Source organism: Triturus cristatus, chromosome 7, assembly GCF_964204655.1.
Source record: "Triturus cristatus chromosome 7, aTriCri1.1, whole genome shotgun sequence".
In the NCBI taxonomy this organism is placed as follows: Eukaryota; Metazoa; Chordata; class Amphibia; order Caudata; family Salamandridae; genus Triturus; species Triturus cristatus.
The window spans coordinates 1,133,543,255-1,133,566,143 of record NC_140590.1 but is presented as its reverse complement, the minus strand read 5'-3'; the positions used below and the strand labels follow the sequence as shown (position 1 = coordinate 1,133,566,143).

The following is a 22,889-nucleotide window of genomic DNA, read 5'->3' as shown; positions in this document are numbered from 1 at the left end:
CAGGGCTTTTTTTTTGCCAACCAAAAAATCAGTGGCTGTGATGCATAAGGATTTTTTTTTAGTAACACATGTGGGGCATGATAATTTACTTCTGGGGCACCCAAAATAGACCTGGTCTTCCGAAGCAGTAAATGCAGAGGCTTTGAGGCACATGCATCGCCGCCAATGTGGTCCCAAAGAGGAGCAAATGCTATTGCCTTTCTCCCCCTGGGTGACTTTGTGCAATTGGGTCAGGCCACAAGATAGGGGGACAGGGATAGGTGAGGACAGAATTTAGAGGGAGGGTTTTAGATATGGTATTTTGAGGTGTCACTAGAGGGGAGATCCAGCCTTATTGCGGACTCCATTTTCCGAATGGGGGTGCAGGGCAATTGGGGGAAAGGCCGACCCACTAGCCAGATGAAATTATTTCAGTATTTCAGGGTTATATGCGGCTTATTTGGTTTGAAATATTCATAGGTATGCCGCGGTAGGAAAAGTTGTAGTAGTTCAGGGGCTCTTTTTGGGGGGAGATGGAGAGTCAGGTCCGGCATACCCTAGTAGCATACCGAAACTTGAGGGGGCCCCCCTGCAAAGTACATGGAAGGGGACCCCTCCAAACTCACTCAGGAGCTCTCAGGCAAGAGTACTGTCCTGAGGGGGCCCCCTGGATCTCAAGGCCCCCCCCCCCACAATGCAGGGGCCTTTGTAATGCACTGGCGTACCCACCAGTCAGAGTGGGACTCAGAGGAGGGGAAGCGGAAGTTTTGAGAAAATTAGTTTGTTTGTAGATGATTGGTAGGCTGTGTGAGAGAGACATTGGGTAATGCAAGGGAAGGTCTTTGAATGGAAGATGAATGATGATGTTGTGGGGGAAAGGAAGTTAATTTGTTCTGGGGAGTTGTAACAAATTTTGGGAATTGTTAAGGGGGGTGTCAAGAAACATTATGTGTGGGAATCAGGCCAACTGGCCAGCCACCACTGCCTCTCCTATATCCTCTTCCTTCTTGGCAGAAATAGGAAGAGCCAGTATTCCCACGCTCCCGCAGATCCCCGCAGCCAAACACAACGCTGCGATGCAGCGTTGTGATTGGTCTGAGCGCCTTAACACGGCACTCAGCCAGGGGCTGGGGGGTGGGCAAGTTCTCCATGGAGGCTGTAATGCAGCCTGCATGGAGAACAGGGAAAGTGCGCATGACTTTTTTGGGCAGCCCAAGAGGGCCAACCAAACAGTTATTGCACATTTAGGAGGGTTTTACCACTCCTCCCCTGCTCTGCAGCCCCGCCTCGCCCCATCACTCAAGCTGCCGCAGCAGGAGGACACAATAAAACATTAGTTATTATCATTTTATTTTTTCCTTTCTTGTGCTGCATCAAGGCAGTGGGGCGACTGGTCATTCCTGTACCACGCATATCGTTGCATCGACATGCCTTAGGGAAAGCGTTGGACTTTGGAGGGGTATAGTTTACTATTCCAACTCCAGTCTGCCCAACAGTAGGGAAAGCATTGGACTTTAAAGTTCAATACTGCTTCTCCTAAGGCATGTCGTTGTAACAATAAGCATGGTAAATCAATGTGTGGTAAAGACACATTTGTTGTGTTGTGACTACAGTGCGCGGTTCGCACCACGTTGTAAATGCTGTATCCCTTGCAAGATGTGTGTTGCTGAAGCCAGCGGCGGTACCTAAGGCAGACAATTAGCATTTGTCCCACCTCTAAATGGCTTGAAGAACAACAGACTTTTAGGAGACTTTCTCTCCGCCAAACCCTAAATGGGCCCGTTCGTCGGATCCTGAAAATAATTCTTGTTTTAAAGAATTCAAGGTATATATTGCGGGGCTCAAGTGCTTGCAGCATTGCTTTAATTTGGGGAAACAGATTTGTTTTGGGGAAGGAACATTAAAAAGAACATTTAATTATTCCACTGTGTTCAGTAGACACCCGCCATGTTAGGCGAAGGCATGCAGCAAATATGTGATCACTGGCCAAGAGAACAGTGTATGTAGGTGGAAATGATGGAAAAGGGATGCTCCATCTTTGTTGGAGAAGTTAAAGACAAGAGGAGCAGGAAGGGGGATGGAAATAATTAGGTGTGTGGTTTTTTGTACGTGTGCAATGCTATTATTTGTTTTCCCTTTCATCAATGGGTCCAATCGTCCTGTGCACTTATTCGCTTTTTCCATGACATATTATGTTCAATACCAGAATCCTGTGGTATTGCCATGGGGTGCACTGGGGGTACTTAGAGGTGGGTTCACTTGTTCGCTCTTGGACACTACTAATACCCGGTCCATCTCATTGCAGCACGGCATGCTCGCTCGCTTCCACTGCGCCTGTGGCACAGTCATGAGCCTGTCTTCTGAGTCCCGACTCTATGTCGTCCACGCATTTCACACACATGGTTACACACTCAGTTCTTAAACTCCTTACATGGAATGTCAATGGCCTGGGAGACAAGATCAAGCGGGGAATAGTACTGCAATACCTGAAGCGACAGGCGCCTGACATTGTCCTACTCCAGGAGACACACTTGGTTAGTAACTCCTGTGGAGCACTGAATAGGTCGGGTTATGCATTGGTCGCTCACTCAGGGTTCACGGGGGCGGGGATGCTCCTCCGTAGGGGATGTCCATATATGATTCACAAGACTTGGACGGATGACCAGGGTAGATATGTAGCACTCTCTGGCACCTGGGAGGGACAGATTCTCAAAGTCATATCCATTTATGTCCCCCCTGGATTACAGCGTCCCGCGTTGCGGGACATAGGAGCGCTCTTACTTGATTTGCCATTGGGGTTATTGGTAGTGGGGGAGACTTCAATCTGGCAGTTGACGGCTCCAGGGATCGCCTCCCACCCCGTAGGGACCCCCTCGGGGTTCCTAACTGACTAAGTTTTTGTCCGCCATGAGTTTGGTTGATATCTGGAGATGGCTCAACCCGACCACCATACAATTTACGTTTCAATCTGGGGCCCACAATAGTCAATCCCGCATTGATCACGCACGCTCAAGATATCCATGTTTTTTCTGAGTCCCGGTGCCTTGCGCGAGGAATCTCTGATCACTCCCCCATCCTCACGGCTTTAACCTTGGGGCAGACTAGGCGCTGCACTACCCTCTCTATTAATCCTTGGGCACTTAAAGTACCCCACATCAGGGAAGCACTGCTTAAGGACACTGACTACTATATTACAGAGAATGTGGGGTCGGTCACTTCTGCCTGTGTATTGTGGGGGGCGTTTGGTGCGGTCATTAAGGGCCGAGCTTTATCGCTGATGGTGAGGCATAGGAGGGAAATCGCCAAGCATGTAGTGGAATTGGAGGAGGAAATTCTGGTTAAGGAAACAGCCCTGGCGTGTGCTCTTGACTCGGATGCACAACATGCATTAAATATGGTGCACCTGGACGATCAGCAGCTGCTGACGGAAACTGCCAAAACACATTAAATTGCCACCAGCCACAAGATTTACGAACATGGTGAGCGGACGGGTAAACTCCTTGCCTGGCTAGAAAAAAGGGAACAGGCGTCTAGGTGGGTTCACTCAATATTTGGTACTGACGGTGTACTCCTCACTGATCCCCAGCAGATTGCCGAAGCATTCACCTCTTACTTCTCATTGGTGTATACTTCTGCCGAGATGTCCCAGTCCCCTGTGGCTGCGGACCTCCTGTCTACTATTAAAGTTGCTTGCCTGTCCACACAAGACAGAGACTCCCTAGAGAGTGACATTAGAGAGGCTGAAATTCGAAAAGCAATTCAGGACGTATGTTCAGGTAAAGCTATGGGACCCCACGGTCTCCCAATTGAACTCTTCAAGCCAATGGCGTCCAAGCTCTCTCCCTTATTGTACATGTATAACAAACGTTTTGATCTAGGCATTCTAACAACTGAAGTCAGGGCAGCCTCAATTTTGGTTATACACAAACCAGGCAAGCCAGCAGAGGACTGCAAATTTTATCGCCCCATATCCCTCATCTCCATTGCGGCGGAAATACTAGCAAAACTATTGGCCAATAGACTTATCCCCTATATTACCAAACTTGTACATCCGGATCAATCCGGATTTATGCCAGGGAGGAACACAGCCTTGAAACTGAGGCGATTGAATGGGGTTCTTGGCAGAGTAGATACGATCAGGGAGGATGTGATCCTGCTGTCACTGGACGCCTCTATGGCGTTTGATACCATCGAGTGGGACTTTCTCTTCGCAGTACTGGCTAGGATGGGCTTTGGACCCAATTTTATCAAGTGGATCCAGTTACTCTACACCCAACCAACCGCGCATGTAACAGTTAACAACCACGTTTCTAGGCAATTCCCATTGCAGCAGGCACTAGACAGGGGTGCACTCTATCGCCCTTACTTTTTGCCCTCGTATTGGAGCCTCTGGTGGTCTGGGTCAGGGGAGACCCAGAGATAAGGGGGCTGAAATGGACAGAGGATCATGAAGATCGCATTTCGCTTTATACATCCTCCTCTTTTTGGCCTCGCCCTCGCTGTCCCTAAGTTGGGTTCTCCACATATTCCACATATTTGGTGCCCACTCAGGGTATACGATTAATTGGACCAAGTCCCAACTATACGTGCTGTGGGGGGAACCGCCGCATAGCCCCAGGGTCTACGACATACCTGTGGCATTACGGGGCTTCCAGTACCTCTGCATCTTTATTACCCCAGATTCGACTTTATTTTACGAGTCCAACCTGCTAAAGCCCTTGACTCGTCTGTGATCGGACGCTAAGTATTGGCGATCTCTCCACCTGACCCTTCTGGGGCTTGCAGCACTTTTTAAGATGCTAGCGCTACTGTGTTTTTTGTACGCACTGCAGAATACCCCCAATGTGTTCCCTGATGCCTATTTCAACAGTATTGACAGCGTAGTGCGAGGATTGCTGTGGGAGGGGCACGCACCGCGCATAGCCATGAAGAAACTGACAATGGGATGGTATGATGGGGGTATTGCATTACCTGATATGCGGCTATACTACCAAGCGTCTCAACTGGTTGCGGTTATTAGGTGGGTGCATGGGGAGTACGACGACCCAAACTTCCGCACAGACAGTTGGCTTTTGGTACGGGAGGACATAACAGAGCACTCTACACTAACCCCCATAAGCTTCACCTCACGGGGCACACCGCGCACACAGTGGAGGTCTGGCATGGAATCACTAAGAAATGGGGCTGGCATAACAGGCTTACAAAAGCCACACCACTCTAGGAACCGGACATGCTGGGTCACCTTAGCAAATGTCCTGGATTTGACAGGTGGGACATGATAGATATTTCAGCGGTGGGGGGACATGTGGGTGAGGGTTAAATTGGCCACATTTGCTGAGCTGCAGACCAAGTATCAATTAACGCCAACTGAGACCTTTAGATATTTACAGATCAGCCATGCCATCACAGCTGCCATGCCCAAGGAGCTTCCTCTGCCTGAATCCTCTCCACTGGAGGACAGATTGATACTTGCCCCTATGCCCACAAAAGCTATATCCCTTACCTATAAAAAGCTGTTAAATAATTGGCCTGATCCTCTGCAACGCCTGCGGCAGGGTTGGGAGTCGGACCTGGGGAGCATGGATGATGAAGACTGGCGTGATGCACTGGCTTCTCCCAGAGAAGTGGCTATCCCAATGAGATTGCGCCTGGTCCAACTGAAAATCCTCCACCGTGTATACTTTGACGCAAAGCTTTGGTTTAAGTTAGGTAGAAGGCCTGACCCCTTGTGCCTTTGAAATTGCAACCAGCCGAGCACTTTCTTCCATATCCTATGGGACTGCCCAATAGTGAGTCAATACTGGAATAAGGTTACAAAACAGATGGAGAGGGTGTGTGGAAAGACTCTGAAGGCCTCCCCCCAGTTGTGCCTCCTTAACACGTGGGAAGCCACGGCCCTCACGCAAATTGAGAAAACATGGGCCTCAATGGGGTGGGCTATTGCGAAACGCAACATCGCGCAAAGGTGGGGGGTGGGGCGGGCCCGTGTTTGCGAGATTGGGCTATTGACATGGATAGAGCAATTATTGCCGAAAAAGATGTGTTCAAACATAGAGGGTGCCCCAAGAAATGGGACCATAAGTGGGGGAAGTGGAATAAATACAGAGGCGATATCTGTTTATCTCCGTCAATTGAACTGCAACGTGAAAGACGTTAATTGCTGGATGAGCCTGGGAGTGATGCCGTGCCCTCGCCCTAAAACATGCAATTACTTGCTTGATTACAAGTTGCCACTTGGTGTGCGCATATTTTCTGCATGCTTTTCCATGTTAGTACTGGATGCCTAATGAACAGGCTGGACACTGTCACTCTGGTTCAACATTGGGAAGAGAATTGTGCTTATCAGACGCTCTCTGTATTGCAACATGTGACTCTGTACTGTGGACCCGACTATTGTTTTACCATTGCCTTGTACCTATTCTTTACTTAATAAAAATTATTTAAAAAACAAGAATAAGTAAGTGTATATTACTCTAAAAGTGTAAGGGTTTCATTTAGACTTTGGCAGACAGGATTTACTCCATCAGGGAGACAGGTTATCCTGTCGCCCTGACGGAGTACCCAGCTGCCAAATATAGACATGTCCGCCGGCCATGGGGACATCTCTTGCATTTGCAGGAACCGATGTCACGGAGGTTCCTGTCCATGCACTGAAAGTTTGACAGAGGACTCCTTCAAAATTATGGAGCTGTACAGCATACTTTCAATGTTTTTGTGTATTTTCAAAGAGCAAAATCCCAAAGAAGGATATTGTGTTTATAAAAAGAAAGGAATGACCCCCTTGCTATGGATGTTTTCTACGATGGGATGGGGGTCATTTTGCAGTTTTCACAACCCCTTACTGCCAGGTTTTACCATTTGTTCACCCACTCTAAATAGGGCGAATGGACAAATGGCGAAACTCCGACTGTCCTCACTCTGTCGGGCCATCAGAGATGTCTGTCGGTGGGGGAGGCGGGGTAGAAGCTGCCATCGACCCTCTCCAACAAACTCTAAACCAGGCCCTCAGTTACATTTGTGAATCAAGGCCAGTTTACATAATTCTTAAAAACAGCGATTCCCAAAGCATCCTCATATTTTTGTTAACTCTGCAGATAAATGACAATTTGTAATTATTCATTTGATTTCATAAGCAGTGAGATGGAAGATGGATTGAAAGATTGGACTAAGGGGATATGAGGTGTAGGAATGGACAGTGTGAAAAAGAGGAATGGGGGCATTGTGTGTATGTGGCGAGAGAATGGCTGGAGTAAAGAGCAGATTATAACATGGGAATGGAATTTGCGACAAATAGAATGTGAGTGAGTCAGTTATTCGGCATTGAGAAGGCAAAAGGGGTGAGTGGAGGTGAGGTCAGCAAGTGAGCTTGATCACTCAGTAACAATCTTTACAATTCAGCTGAGAAGACTGCATAGGAATGCAAAAAAAGTGAGAGTAGATTTTTTTTCTATTGTTTTGTGATATATTCATAACTATTTTTTTACTTATGTAGGTATTTATGGATTTTCATTAATCTGAAAATGGAGGCTCTAAAATATTTGCATTCGTGTCTTAAATTTTTAGATTTTGAGACACCAACGTCTGTAGCAAAAAGTGAGTTTGAAGCCCTCGAACTGTAAAACCACCCATCAGTTGACTTCAGTGCTCAAATGATTCAGGATGTGGTGCAAGATTAGAGACATCATATTGCCACCCCACCTCTCATAGGGACCTGAATGGATGCAAGAAGTATTTCACGTGCATCAGTCATTTCTCACTGGTTGTTTCCTGGCCGTATCCCCTTCCAACTGTGAGGGATTTTAGTTCCAGTACTCATTCAATGTTTGTTCTGTCATTGGAATGTTCTCTTCTTGGGATCAAAGAACACCAGTCTCCAGGGCTTTTCGAGCAATTTCCATCTTGGGATATAGCCTCATTAAGTATTTGCTCTTGAATGAGCACACTGATTGATCTCTGATTACAATAACCTTGGTCTGGCATTGGCCCACAATTGAAAGCATCACACACACTGGTCTGATTTTGGGCTCCAGGCCTTGGACTGACACTGACTCAAAACTGGTATTGACATTCACACTAACCTGATGCTGCCAGTATAGATTGCGTTCTCCATGGTTGTCACCACCTTGAATACGTTGGAGAGTGGTTGGATGTCACCAGACGAATGTATGAAATCCACACGCTCAACAGTGAAGAAAATCTCTCCGAATAATCCAGTGTCTACATCTGTAGCCTAGGGTAGGAAAGATGCAGGAAAGAATACAGTTAGAACAAGAAGGTGCATCAGATCAGGAGGGGATATTTGAGACAGAGAGAGAAGATTATATTGAGAAATTGATAGGTTTGGGTAGTGGATTTATGTTTGGGAGTTGGAAATGGAAGTTAGGGGTTTGGAGGGGGGTATAGTGGTTGTTAGAGAGTAATACAGTTGAGGTTGGCGGATTGGGATTTGGAAGTAAAAGTTAAGTATTTGGAGAGGGAGGTATAGTGGGTGGCATTTGGTTAATGTGGTTGTGATAGGGAATTGGGATTAAAAGTTAAATGTAGTGGCAAATACAGTGACTAGTTTTGTGGGTTTGATATGAGGTTAAGATTTGGGTTGAGGAACAACAGTAGTGTGAAGGTTTAGGTTATGTTCATGTTCACAGATAGAGATACAATAGTTCAGTATTTCAGAGAAATGGAAGGGTGTGTTAAACGGAAGTGGGGGGTGGGAAAAACACAAAGTTTGGACGAGGATTATTTTCATACATTTTAAAGTCAATAAAAAAATATTTCCAGCGTAGCAACAAGCATGTATTGTATTCAATGAAAACACCACATTAAAGTTGTTAAGGTTAGAAATGACGGGAAGAAGGTGTCTTATTCGTTCACGGAACCATACATCTAAGCCACTACTTAAAAGACTGCATTGTACTATCAGTGAATGAGTGCTGGCAAGAGGCCACATCACCGAGGGCACCAGTATCGACAGGGGGCATAAATATTCCCCATTATGGGAATTTAGAGAATAACCTGTGGGAAGTGGTGTTTCTGCACTGATCATCTGACAAATCACTGTGGATCTTGAGATCCTTGTGGCACTGTTAACTACTATTACAAGCCTCATTAGGGTTAGGACACACTCAGAATGAGTCTCCTAGCAAGTTAACCAGACTCCCATAACTATCCATAGTGAATAAACCCAGTCTCTGTTGCAATGCGGTAATATTTGCACAACAATGCACTCTATTGGAACGACATATTGGTGCATGTACAATATGCATTTTAACTTTAGGTGTGATTTATTATTTTTTATCAATGTTATGGTTCCAAAGATAATTATGCCCACTTTCCATTATACACTATGAAATTATCTCTTAAATGGCCTATGTTTCCAAGTTGTGATAGACTTAACTCATAATATACGCGTTCAAAGGCTTCACAGACTTTAGTGCCAGGCCTGGGGACAAACCAATGCAATGCATGCTATGGCCAAGTAAATTCCCTCATTATTAATGAAGATGTCAGGTTTGCTCAAAATAAAAAAAATATATAAATACAGATATTTAATTCATAGTTTTAAATAAAATCTTGAACATATTATGTACAAGGAAAACTTATGTCTGAGATCACCTTTCAACACAAAGGACCACCAGGCTCACGGGGACAGTCTTCCGACTACCCTATAATGAACAGGGAGGTCGTGCCGCCCTGGGTCCACCGTAACTGCTAGGAATCAGAGATCCCTGGCGGTGGTGCGGCAGTCTTGAAGCTGCAATATGCTTGGTGGGGCTGCTTTGGCCCTGCCAAGCATATTACAAGTTTCCTCACTGCCACACTTTTCATGGAAGTGCGACCACCATGAAAAGTGTGGCGGTGAGGAAACAAAGGGGGCACTACAGGGGACCCTTGTGTCTCTGCACCAAGGGGTGCATGCAGGGGGCACATGTTGTGCCTCCCTGTCTGCATACACCACCAGTTCCTGCAGGGCATGGACTCGATAGGCCCTGCCCTGTAGGAACTGCCTTTGATGCTCCCATTACGATGCCTTTTTCAAAGGCATTGCCGTGGGACATCCGAAGAACTGTCTGCCAGAGACTTTAAAAGTCGTACTCTGGCAGGAGTTTTTTTATGGCACTGGTGGTCTGGGAAGGGATGGCGGCGTGGCGGCTCCGCTCCGAGACTGACAAAGTCATAATAAGGCCCTAAGGCAATTGACAATATTGAAGTCTTTTGGAACATACTGTGCCTTCAGTTCCAGGGTGATGCTGAATGAAAATGTCAATGCCATGGCTGATTTTAGGCATGTACTATGCCCATTATGTGCATTACTTTATTATATGGCCCTTAAATAGCAGCAATAAATGCATGCAAACTGAAACTGGAAAGAGTTTGAACCCTGCTCGTAACTGACCTCTCCCTTACAAGAGGCAGTTGGCAAAATCTCTGCCTTTTTAAAGTTGGAAATAAACGATTTTCATATCCCGTAAATTTGCAAACCCCTAGACTTCAGTCGGGTCTTCCTTCACTTCTGAAGCTCAGAATGCTTTTGAGTGTTCTTTCTGGAGAGTTTCAATGAATGATTTCTAGAAAATGAAGTGAGGAAGTGAGGTTAGTCTGTTGTGGACCTGGTATCAATGGACTGGATTTTTAGCAGACGGTAGAATATGGTCAGGGATATCCTGTGCATTGTAATTATGGCTGTATTTTACCACCCGGCCAAGTTTCGAGTGGTGGCATTTTTCTTGCTTGCATTAAGGCCTATGAATTCCTTGATGTGCCACTCATTATCAAGTATCTCTTGTTGGACCTGCAGTCTTTCCAAAAATCCACCATGTCTGGCCTTAACTAAGGCACTGAAGTACAGCTAATGCGTAACACCACAGTTAGAGCAGGACAGAATCTCCCATACTGCTCTTGCTAGAGACCAATGGCGCGTAACAAAAGTGGACATTTGGCACTTGAGGTAGAAGATCTGAAAGATGTCATGCAATCCTAAAAAATTGTGATTATTGGCCACTTTATCCCAAAACACACCACAAAAATGGGATAATGGGATAATTCTACAAAAAATGTAATAGTTGATCATAGTGCCCCAAAGCAGTCAAACAACCCAATGGTCCAACAATGGCACCACGATGGTACTCCCTACAGAACTGTTTCTTTATATTCAAGAATTCTTAATTTCGGCCTATATGAACATAAAAGCACAGGTAAAAAAAATACACCACAATTTATACATACAAATATCAAAGGTGAAGTGCATGTGCAATATCAAAGAATGCCATTTAAAAATTATAAAATGCAATAAATACATAAAAATAAACATTAGCAACATTTGGGGTTTAAAAAAAGGTGGGGTTGATACCAATATAAGGTCACAGAAAGGTGATGGAGTGATCAGATTAAGCAGAGCCTGGTTTTAAAATAGCTCGACGCGCACACCACATGGAGAATAGGTATTGGGAGACTGCCCATGGACCTCCAGCAGAGCAATAGGGATCGCCTTGGGTGCTTCCTCTCAGTCACAAGGATTCCCTGGAGAAGAAGGTGGAAATGTCACTCATTTTGATTAATAAATCAAGATGATTGATGGGCTCTCCAGCTTTTGTGATAGATACAGGGCCGTAAATCAAGACAGCCGAGGACCTCAGAAAAACCTTTGTGATAGTTATAGTGCCATAAAATAATATGTCTGATGACCTCAACACCTTTGAAATAGCTACAGTGCATCAATCAAGGTGGCTGATGGCCTCACCACCGCTGTGACAGTTAGTCTTGTGCATGAAGATGGCTGACGGACTCGTCACCTTTGAAATATCTGTGGTGCTGTCAAGATTACTGAGGAACTCAGCAGTTTTGTGACAGTTGGAAGGTTACTGCCTCTGGCAGCGCAGGTCAACGAAGCAGAGCCAGGACTCTGGGGTTCGAGAGCTGACCCGGACCGTCCTTGTACAACCACGGTCTTCTCTTCAATGTGCTCTTGATGCCGCACCTGGATGAAGGCATGCATGCGTGACAGTGTGCCTCGCACGCAGTGGCGGCTGGTGGATTTTGAAAGTGGTGAGCAAAAAAGTTGTACCCTAATCTAATGTGCGAGCGAAGCAAAGCAAACGAGCCCGAACTGCAAAAGGAGGGTGCGGGAAAGAAAAGTTTGAAACAAATGGATTTAAATGGTGGGTTTTACACCACATATTGACTGCAAATTGTTGAAAAAAGGGGATCCAAATATAGCATTTTAAAGCTATACAACAAACACACACAGTGTGTGAGGCCTGTTTCTACCATGCCTACATACACACACACACAGTGTATGTTGTATATGGAGGCATGGTACAAACAAAAGACCAGGGACACTCGTTTTAATTAAAACGAGTGTCCCTGGCCTTTCATTTCTACAATGCGCCCACATACAACATACACACACACAGGGTTTTAAGTGGGCCAGGTCTTGCTGGTGCTCAGCATCGGCAGTTCTTAAAAGCAGGTGCCTAGGTGGGTCTATATGGGGCTCTCTTTTTTTACCCTCAGGGTTGGGGAAAAAACGAAACTCTGCAATAGTAGCACCGGTCATTGCATTTGATGTGACTTGAAAGAGGCTCTTTTTTCCATATTATATGGCACAAACTTAGAGCGCTTTACATGAACACCAGTTACATTACACAAGCACATAATCATTTTTTTGAATCATCGGATGTTGAGCTGACGCCCCCATAGAGACCCCCCGCAGTTTTATCATCCCACTTAAAGCCCTGCACTGCACACACACACACACACATGTGTGTTTCTTTTGTATATGGAGGGAGGCATGGTACAAAACGAAAGGCCGCGCATTTCATGATTTCATTTAAACCATGAAATGCGCGGCCTTTGGTTACTACCATACCTCCCTTCATATACAACAGAAACACACGCTGTGTGTGTATGTTGCATGGGCGCATGGTACAAAGAAACGAAAGGCCAGGGACACTAATTTCAATTAAAACGAGAGTCCCTGGCCTTTCGTTTCTACCATGCGTCCATATACAACAATGTCAGACCCTGCAAAATCTTTATAGGAAAAGGGTTAGTGTTACACGAAGGCCGAGATACGTTAAACTTGCGGGGCCGGGGAAGTTTAAAATTGAAATATAATTAAAAAAACGTATCGGTCCTCGTAGTCTCTGGCTCAGTGGGTACCTGCAGCGCTCAGCAGGCGCGGCCGGCATGACTGGAGAGGGTAGGGGGGGCGGGGGAGTTAATTTAATCAATAATAAAAGAACTTACCAGCCATCTTCTCCGGTCCCGCGTCGCATCACGTCTGCTGCTCTGCAACGTGATGGAAGTGACTTCTCCCCGCTCTTTTCTTTTGCCAATTAGGAGGAGACTGGGGGGCCGGGCTGCTGAACCTTCTTTACTTTCCTGGTATTTGATAGGGTATGGGGCGACTTTGCGCAAAACGCATCACCGCCTGAGCAGGAGCCTATCTTCAAACTCCTGCTCTACACAGGGCATGCGCAGCAAACCTAATGGTTTGTGAATGTGAGTGAGGGGCTTTGCTCCTCTCTCACATGCGCAGACCATCTTTTTAACTCCTGCTCGTCTCTGCCTGCGTGCGCTGTGCGTGACATGCGCACAGCGCACTTTCACCGGCAATGAAGCGCACAGGCGGCCCGGAAATGTAAACAGACGAATTGTAAGCTATCAATTCGTCTGTTTACATTCCATCCATTCCATACACAACAGCTTCAGCCCACAAACAACGCTCCCAACGACCGCACCAACGCCCCCCACCACCACCCTCAGCGCCTGGACCCAGATCAACACAGAAGACACCATCTGCACGATGAACTCTATCCACTCCGGATCTCCGACCGACCCCTGCCCCCACCACGTCTTCAACAAGGCCGACGCTGTCATCGCACCCCACCTGCGGGACATCATCAACACCTCCTTCGACACCGCCACCTTCCCTGAGAGCTGGAAGCACGCCGAACTCAGCGCTCTACTAAAGAAACCAACAGCGGACCCCACCGAACTCAAGAATTACCGCCCCATCTCGCTCCTCCCGTTCCCAGCCAAAGTCATCGAGAAGACCGTCAACAAGCAGCTGGCCGCCTTCCTCGAGACGAATGGATCCCTCGACCCCTCACAGTCTGGCTTCCGAGCCAACCACAGCACCGAGACCGCCCTCATCGCTGCCACCGATGACATCCGAGCCCTGCTGGACAACGGTGAGACAGCGGCCCTCATCCTCCTAGACCTCTCCGCGGCGTTCGACACTGTTTGCCACCGCACCCTAGTGCAGCGCCTCAGCAACATCGGAATCCAGGAGAAGGCACTGGAGTGGATCATCTCCTTCCTCGCTGGAAGGACACAGAGAGTCCGCCTACCTCCGTTCAGATCTGCAGCCACGGAAGTCATCTGCGGCGTTCCTCAGGGCTCCTTGCTCAGCCCCACCCTCTTCAACGTCTACATGAGCCCCCTTGCGGCCATCGCACGCCAACACAACCTCAACATCATCTCCTACGCGGACGACACCCAGCTGATCCTCTCCCTGACCAACGACCCCGCCGCCGCCAGAGCCAACCTTCACGATGGGATGAAAGACGTAGCCGAGTGGATGACGACCAGCCACCTGAAACTGAACTCCGACAAGACGGAAGTCCTTATCCTGGGCTCCTCGCCCTCCGCCTGGGACGACTCCTGGTGGCCCCCCGCCCTGGGCACTGCACTCAAACCGACAGACCACGCACGCAACCTGGGCTTCATCCTGGACACCTCCCTCTCCATGACTAGACAAGTCAACGCCGTCTCCTCGTCTTGCTTCAACATCCTGCGCATGCTACGTAAGATCTTCCGGTGGATCCCCACCGAGACCAGGAAGACGGTCACCCAGGCCCTCGTCACCAGCCGACTGGACTACGGCAACGCCCTCTACGCTGGTACCATCGACAAGCTCCAGAAGAGACTCCAGCGGATCCAGAACGCCTCAGCCAGACTCATCCTCGACATCCCCCGACGCAGCCACATCTCCGGACACCTGAGAGACCTGCACTGGCTCCACGAGAACAAGAGAATCACCTTCCGTCTCCTCACCCACGCACACAAAGCCCTACACGATCAAGGCCCGAGCTACCTCAACAACCGCCTCAACTTCTACGCTCCCAAACGCCATCTCCGATCAACCAGTCACGCCCTCGCCGTCGTCCCCCGCATCCGAAGAGCGACAACAGGAGGAAGGTCCTTCTCCTACCTGGCCGCCAAGACCTGGAACTCCCTCCCGACCGACCTGCGCCTGACCCAAGACTCTCCTTCAGGAAGAAGCTCAAGACATGGCTCTTCGAGCAGTAGCGGCACCCCCCCCCCCCCCCCCCCCCCCAAGCGCCTTGAGACCCTCCGGGTGAGTAGTGCGCTCTATAAATGTCTTTGATTGATTGTTTGATGATCCTGTTCACTGGCCAATTCGCTTGTGGGGCGCTGCCCCAACGCCCCTGATGGACCAGCCGTCACTGCTCGCACGATGTCAGCATGTGGTAAACTACATTCCTCTAAACGTTTTTTGTCATTCTTTTTATTAACATCTGAAGTTTGTACAATTCACAAGTCTACCTAGGCGTATCACAACAATGGGAAAACGTGTGATAAGCGTCGGACACCACTATCATATAATATAATATGGCGCCCATCTGGTAAAGAGCCCAAATCTACGTTACTGTAATGCCAAAGCCCATCACTGGGGTTTTCTGTGTTCACAGGAGCTGGTTGGTCCAGCACCACTGGCACAGGGGGACGTGTTTGATCTTTTCATCCATGGCGGGGAACCACACTTTACTGTAGAGCCAAGCTTTGGTCTTGCTCACCCTTTGGTGTGCTACATGAACTAATGTCACAATCCGCTGCTGAAGACTTTGGAGCACATTTATGTGGGGCCATCTGAGGAGGTCACCGGTTGTGATGCTTAGTTCATTACTAATGCACCAGAGAGCATTTAGTTTGAGGCTGCTGACAGCATCACAGCTATGTATCCCTCATAGAAAGTTCTTCTACCTATTGAAGGTCACCATGCATGCTTGCTGAAGGCAAATTTCAGTGTATTTTTGCATCAGCTTTTATCTGAGGCTCACCGGCTGTAGACAGCTCACTAATGCGACCTTGGGCATGTATTCATCCGCTCTTGCTACTTTGTCACCGACCTTGCCATCTCGACTCTGTGGATGTCGGGATATATAATCTGCTGGGTTTGAGCACCTGGGATTGTAATCAAGATTAAACTGATACTTTTGGAGCTGTAAAACCCCACTTTTTTTTGGGCGGGTGTGAGGTGCCATACCTACGAACAACAGGAGTGGGAGTTTGTGGTCATTGGTAACTCAGAATGAGTGCCCATAAAAACAGAGCTGGAAATGGATGTGTTGAGACAGAAAAGCCCTCTGCATGGTAATGGACATGCACCCCTGTCCTGAGTGCCCAACTGTACTGATGTCTGGATCCCTAATGCTGATTTTTGCTGTGATGGACGAACACGGATCATGTGTGTGCACCATGGCATTATTCATGTCTCACAGATTGTGGTCTTGTTGGACCAGGAGGGGCACCGAAATCACTACCCTAATAGTGGTGGAAGGCTACTGCCTTCACCAGGAGTTAATCACCATGATTGCTGTGGTGGCAGCATACCATTCAGAGATCAGCTGGAGTAAGCAGGTTCTTTTTACGCCTTGTCACTGGAATGAGGCCTACAGGCTAATTCATTTTTTAAAGTGTCACTGCCATGTGCTTAACCCACCTTTATACTACATCTGGTTTGTGTGTAGTGCTGCGCAGCACAAAAGTGGTGTATCTGCACTGGGTGTATGTGGGCCTGGGGAAGGTGCCATACCAGGGTAGTACAGTATTTAAGGATGTAGTGCTGTGCAGTGCATGCCGGATAAGTGTATGTGCTGGGTATATATGTGCCTGTGAGTGGTACAAGACATGAAGGGTGCAGTGCATACATGATAGGTGCATCTGTTGGGTGTATGTGTGCTTATGAGTTGTACAGCATTTAAAGGATACAGTGCAGTCCATGGAAGATACAGTACTATGCAATGCGTGTATGCTGTATGCATGCACTGGGTGCATGTGTGCCTGCAAATGGTACAATATATGGAGGGCCCTGTGTTCCATGTTGTGAGTCCCAGGCCTGCATATAGAAACATGGAGAGGAGGTAAGGAAATTCCTGTAAGGTTGGTGGGATACACACTGGGGAGGACCAGGTCTCCCCTGTACACTTCAAATGATGGTCTTTGATTCAGTTAAAGATCACAAGCAGGGTCTGGGCACATCTCAGGAAGGAGATGGGGCTCATAAGAGAATCATAAGGAGTAGGGCTTGGAGCCCTGGGCTAACCTTTAGATGCACATATCACTGTGGCTGACATCCTTGTCTGATCTAGTCACTTCCATTGTCTGTGTTGTGGGACTATGAGCTTCGGAGACATTAATGTGGTGACAGACTGCTTTTCAAAAAGAAGTGTAGCAGAGGAGCACACACGTGGCATTCACTCTACTAAGCTTCCCGCTGTGACTGCCTTGCAGGAGCGAGGAGCAGGAACTCCGGCACTAGTGTGGTGCTAATTGGGGTCCAGCTGCAGCCTGGCATATGGCCAGTAAAGTGAGGCAGCAGATGGTTCCACCCGCCCAGCACAGGGAGAGGGCTGCTATCACAGGGACAGTGCAAGCCGGTGCTTGTGGCAGGAAGGAGCTCATCAGTCTGGAATATCTGCTATCACCCACAGGCACTCACCAGGAAAGTGCGGGATGCAGTGCTGGCTCTGAGAGGTGTGGGCAGCAAGATGTGCTGTGGGGCCTCTACCTGGACTGTCGCTACTGTCCCCCCTGCTGTGGACTCAATCATTCAAACCGGATTTGTAAAGCATGTCTAAACACCTGTGAGGGTATCCAGGTGCTGAGAGACTACCTGCTTGGGTGGCATAAGTTGAATAGCCAGGTCTTGAGTCCCCATCTGAATTCCGGGAGGACAGGGGTGTGTGGGTGCTCCAGAGTGTACGGTGTGCATGATATCTGTATTGAATGGAGAATCTGTGTGAGTATGGACTGCCTAGAGGTCCCTCGACCTCACCTAAGGGTCCAGCCTTCCAATTTAGGGGGGTGGATAGTTTATACCTGCCTGATTGCTGCTGGGAGATTGGGGGACAGTGATGCTAGGAGACACATGCAACATTCAGGTGATCTCCTTATATGGAGACAGCTGACCCCCACTACTCCCGGGTGGGGGAGCTGGGTCACCCCTGGGCTATGTGGGCAGCCTCATGATCAGCGCAGTGGTGGGGCCTGGAAGAGAGTGACTGATTGGCATGATGGGCATGGACAAGGTGCTCAAACCTGTCCAGAGTAAGACCATCACTCAATATAGATTTACTGACACCTCCTCCATCCGAATCAGAAGACAAATGGATTTCCAGAAGGCATCTGGTTTGGAGGGGTGCGATGAGGAGCCCTCCAGAGCAGAGCTTCTGGCCATGATTCATGGGTTACGCACTGCCCATGAAGGGAAAATTGCAGCTGTCTCCAATGAGGTTAATTTGTTGCATTCACCATGTACCAATGCAGAAGAGGAACAGTATAATTAAAATTATATTGATATTGTTGCAAGTGTGAATGACATTTGTATAATTCAGAGAATAACTGTAACTGAGGAGAAGTGGGTTGAGGAAGATGTAAAGATGGAGTTTTGACTAAGGATAAAGATTAGCCACCTATTAAACATCTAATGGGTGATTTAAGTTCGCTAGCACAAGTTGCAGTGGATTTGAGTGTAGTCAACAGCATCCTTTTTGGGAATGACAAATGTGTGCCTCCTGATATAGGCAGGTAAGTCATCATGAGACCCAGTCACCAAGAACACATGGGTGTGTCAGTCATCAAAAATGCCTTAATAATATATTTTTGGTGGCTTAAGATGGACAGTGAGGCAGATCACTTTGCCAGAAATTGTGTTGAGTGTTCTAGGTGTGACAAAACTCTTAGGTGTGTTCTACCTCCATTGCAACTTGTGCAATTGTCCCATTCTCCTTTGCAAAACACTGGCCTTTTGCGTTGCAGGACCCTTTAAAGGGTTACCTTCCCACACGCAGTATGCCATTGTGGTGGCAGTATGCAATTGTGGTGGATGACTATTTTACTGAATGGCCTGAAGTGACCTTTGTAGAGAGAGGGTCCACAGAGGAAGTATTACATTTTAGGAGGGACATTTTCAGCCGTGAATGTTACCCTGAATCAATTTTCACCAACAATGGTATACAATTTACATCCCATGAAATGGTAGGTTTCCTTAAATCACATGACATCATGCACATCAAGACAGCCATTTATGATCCCCAGGCCAATGATTTGGTGGAGAGATTCAACTGTTATTTCAAGGAAGGTATTCACATGGCAATACAAAACAATATTCATGCACAACATTTGGTCCAGAAAGGTTGTGGGCATATTGCATAAGTCTCCACTCTACTACTGGAGTTAGGCCTATCAGATTGTTGAGAGGAAGGGTTCCATCATCTGATTTGTGTACATGATGGTTGCTCAAGGTGCAGCCTCATAACCACTTTCGAGAAGGAGGGGTGGACTATAGCCAAGTGAGAAATAGGGTGAAAAGAAATCATTTTAAAGCCAAACGGAGATACGATGTGGCGCATAAATCGCGATTTCCTGAGTTGGTGGTCAGAGATGTTGTATGCATAAAATTACTTTTAAGGTATTCTAGACTACTCAAAATTGTTAAGCTTAATAAAGGGAGTGACAACACACAGGATGGAAAATGAGGGTTGCCAAATGTACTAATGGGTGGAGAAGTTCTTATGAAGAGAAAACCTTTGACCACAACAATATCTACCATTATCTTGACCCAGAGCTAACATGCCCAACTTCTTCCCCGATGAAGGAGAACCCCACCGTACTCTTGTTCATCATAGGGAAGGAACCATTGCTGAGGGTCAAGGCCTGTTCAAGAATAACATCCCCATTGTGGAAGATTCTTAAAGAAAAATATATCCTATTGAAGAGGGAAGAATGTGTTATATCTTTATACTGTACTACATCAAATATTGCATCTCTGGTATACCTTTATATTGTTTACATCAATTTTGTTTATCTCCTCATTTGTTCCCTTGGTGTTCCTTGTGTCCCCTGTTTAACACCCCCGCCCGCCCCCATTTCCTTTCCTCCTATTGGTATGTTTCAAGTGAATAAGTTATAGAACTTTGGGAAATACTTACAATAAAATATCGGAGTGAGGTGTAACACCAAAATTGGTAACTCTGTGCTCCTACATTTTTTAAACGCAGTGATGTGCCGTGTTTACAAAAATATGACGCACCCCTGCGTTTCCACTAGTGCTGGCACTAGAAAAGCATTCTAGCACCAGTACAGGCACCCTGGCGCCATGTTGCATGGGTGTCTGCACATAATATTTAAAGGCGATTTGCTGTTTCTACGTGTGTTGCATAATGCAGCACACGTAGAAAGAGCAAAATACGAGGAGAAATGAATAATTTCTCCTCGTATCGCCATCCTAAGACCAGGTTTTACCTGGTCTTAGTTTTTGGCGCTCCCCGTCCTTGTAAATATGGGGCAATGTCAAAAAGCAATGGGTGTTGCAGTGGAATGCCCACTGCAACACCCATTGCCCGCCCCTTTGCCGCAGCAGACTGCAGCGGAAAGGGGCATATTTGCAAGGTGGCGTTAAACCACTTTAAGTGGCTTAGCACCACCCTGTAAATATTGGTCGGAGACCAACACCACTGGAGCGTCAGAAAAAGTGACGCTCCAGTGGCGTTAGGGGCTTGTAAATATGCCCCTTTGACAGTTGGAAGAGTTAGCAATTGTTGGGTGTGCTCTCCTTTAACTCGTGAAGTAATAAAGCGTTCTTCACACAACCTTGTCAAGTGTTGTGTCATAACACTGGTGACAGGTGGAAAATGCATTGCTCAAATTGTACATTCTACCAGGCCCATAGGTGTATCAATCAAAATCATAAAATGACAACGGGACACAATATAGTAAATGAGAAAGTGATGAAAACCCTAAACTTCCTATTATCCTCCTGGTTGGAGGGGAGCATTGAAATGCATGTTGTCAGTTGCCAAGCAACACCCATAGCCTGAAATCAAGGATGCAAAGTGAAGGAAGCAAACAGCAGTTATTCAACGTTTTAAGGCTAAAGTCAGATTAGAATACTTAACGAGCGGGAAATACTGTCTTTTGCATTACTATTCTCGTTTAAACTTATGGGAATCTGCGTTTTCATGTGCAAGTAACGTGCAAAAAATCATGGCAGAAAAATATAACGAATTTCCTGAAAAGAGAGCAAAAGAGAAAGCTTATTGACTGTCACTGCCCTCTAGCGGTCAGTTGAGAAACGCCCTTGCAGATGATCTCCCAAATCAGAAATTATACAAGCAAGACATATTGCATTAAAAATGGGAGTGGGAGTGGAAAGAAGGCACAAACGGGAGGGGGGGTGAGGGGTTGGCGAATATCATGGACTGCGTTAGGGGGAGGGGGGATACAGGGACAAAAATAATGTTGAGTAAAGGGGCCAATAGCCTCAGATGTGTACAAATTACGCCATGGACATTAGGAGGAGGGACTAACAAGGGAAAAACCAATCAGAAGGCAACATTTAGGATGGAGGCCAAACAAAAAGATGGGCGGAGCTTACGCAAAGCTTCACCGCTAAAGTATATACCATATGCCTCGCAAAGCGAACAGCCCATGTGCGCTGCAATGCTAGGCGAGACCTAAAAAAACAGGAAAGTGTTGGAATGTCTGTCTCACTCTCCGTGTTGCCCCCGTGCACTAACATGTAGAGAGGGAATCTCGTTTAATAGTAGCGAGTATATCAGTTCAGCAGGACTAAAACAACCAATCATCCTTCTCCTTTGAAATCAGAAAATATTGTAGGGGAGATCTCGTAGTTGAAAATGCCATGACTGCAGCAGGAATGTCCTTGTAATACACGGTTGGAGCAGGGGTGTAACACCGGCCTCTGCATCCCACGCTGTGCGAGGGCACCCCGAGCTGCAGGGGGACCCCTCAGCACAGTACTTGGGCCTTAGCGCTCCGGATTAAATCCAGAGAGGGGGCCCCTCCGTGTACATTGTAGGGGAGCCCCTCAAACTTTTGTTACGCCACTGGGTTACAGGTGACTGTGCTGTTACATTGAAGTTTAGACATACATCTCCAAGCATTTAGCAGTAACAATTACTGCAATAGGAAGGAAGGGCGAGTGGATGAAGGGAACGGTAAACAAGGGGAGGATGGAAGGAAGTATGCGAGGGAGCGATGAAAGAAGCGAGAAGGAACGTAAGAGAAAAGAAAGGAAGATGGATGGAGGGAAGGAAGGAAGGAAGGAAGGAAGGATGGGAGGGAGGGTGGGAGGGTGGGAGGGAGGGTGGGAGGGAGGGAGGGAGGGAGTCTGCGGACAGCGGAGGGATTGCTGGAAGTTTCATTTAGTTACCTGCACAACTGCAACCTGAAGGTCAAGGGGAGCAACTGCAGGAACCACAACTATGGAAAACAAAAAAAAGGAAAATGATACAATGTCGGATGGATGGATGGGTGAGTGGGCAGAAGGAAGGACCGATGGATGGATCGATTCAGTCAGTGCAAATAAGTAGCCAGAAAACTAAAATATCCCCACTTTGATACAAAGCTCTGACGCAACAAGCAAGCGAACAAAGTCAGCCTGACCCTTCCTAGAAGAGCTCCCTTGTCTCTTCCATCCCAGTATCTATGCTTTCATCCTTTCACCCTTCCATTCAACTGCTGATATCTACCATTTCAGCTTTATATTCTGCCATCCATTCATTCTTTCCTCCATCATTTAACCTTACACCAGTCCATCAATCCACTCACACAGCCATCATCTATGCATGCGTCCATATATT

At 47.2% G+C, this 22,889-nt stretch overlaps 1 protein-coding gene across 1 annotated transcript in view; it reads right to left on the bottom strand.

Moving 5' to 3' along the window:
• The window catches only part of CDHR2 (cadherin related family member 2), a 284,644-nt gene that overhangs the window by 55,465 nt on the left and 206,290 nt on the right, over nt 1-22,889 (bottom strand). The window contains exons 21-22 of the mRNA XM_085618291.1: nt 22,460-22,509; nt 8,058-8,209 (exon numbers count right to left, since the gene is read on the bottom strand). Coding sequence (XP_085474417.1) covers nt 8,058-8,209; nt 22,460-22,509 — 202 coding nt within the window. The remainder of the gene's footprint in view (nt 1-8,057; nt 8,210-22,459; nt 22,510-22,889) is intronic.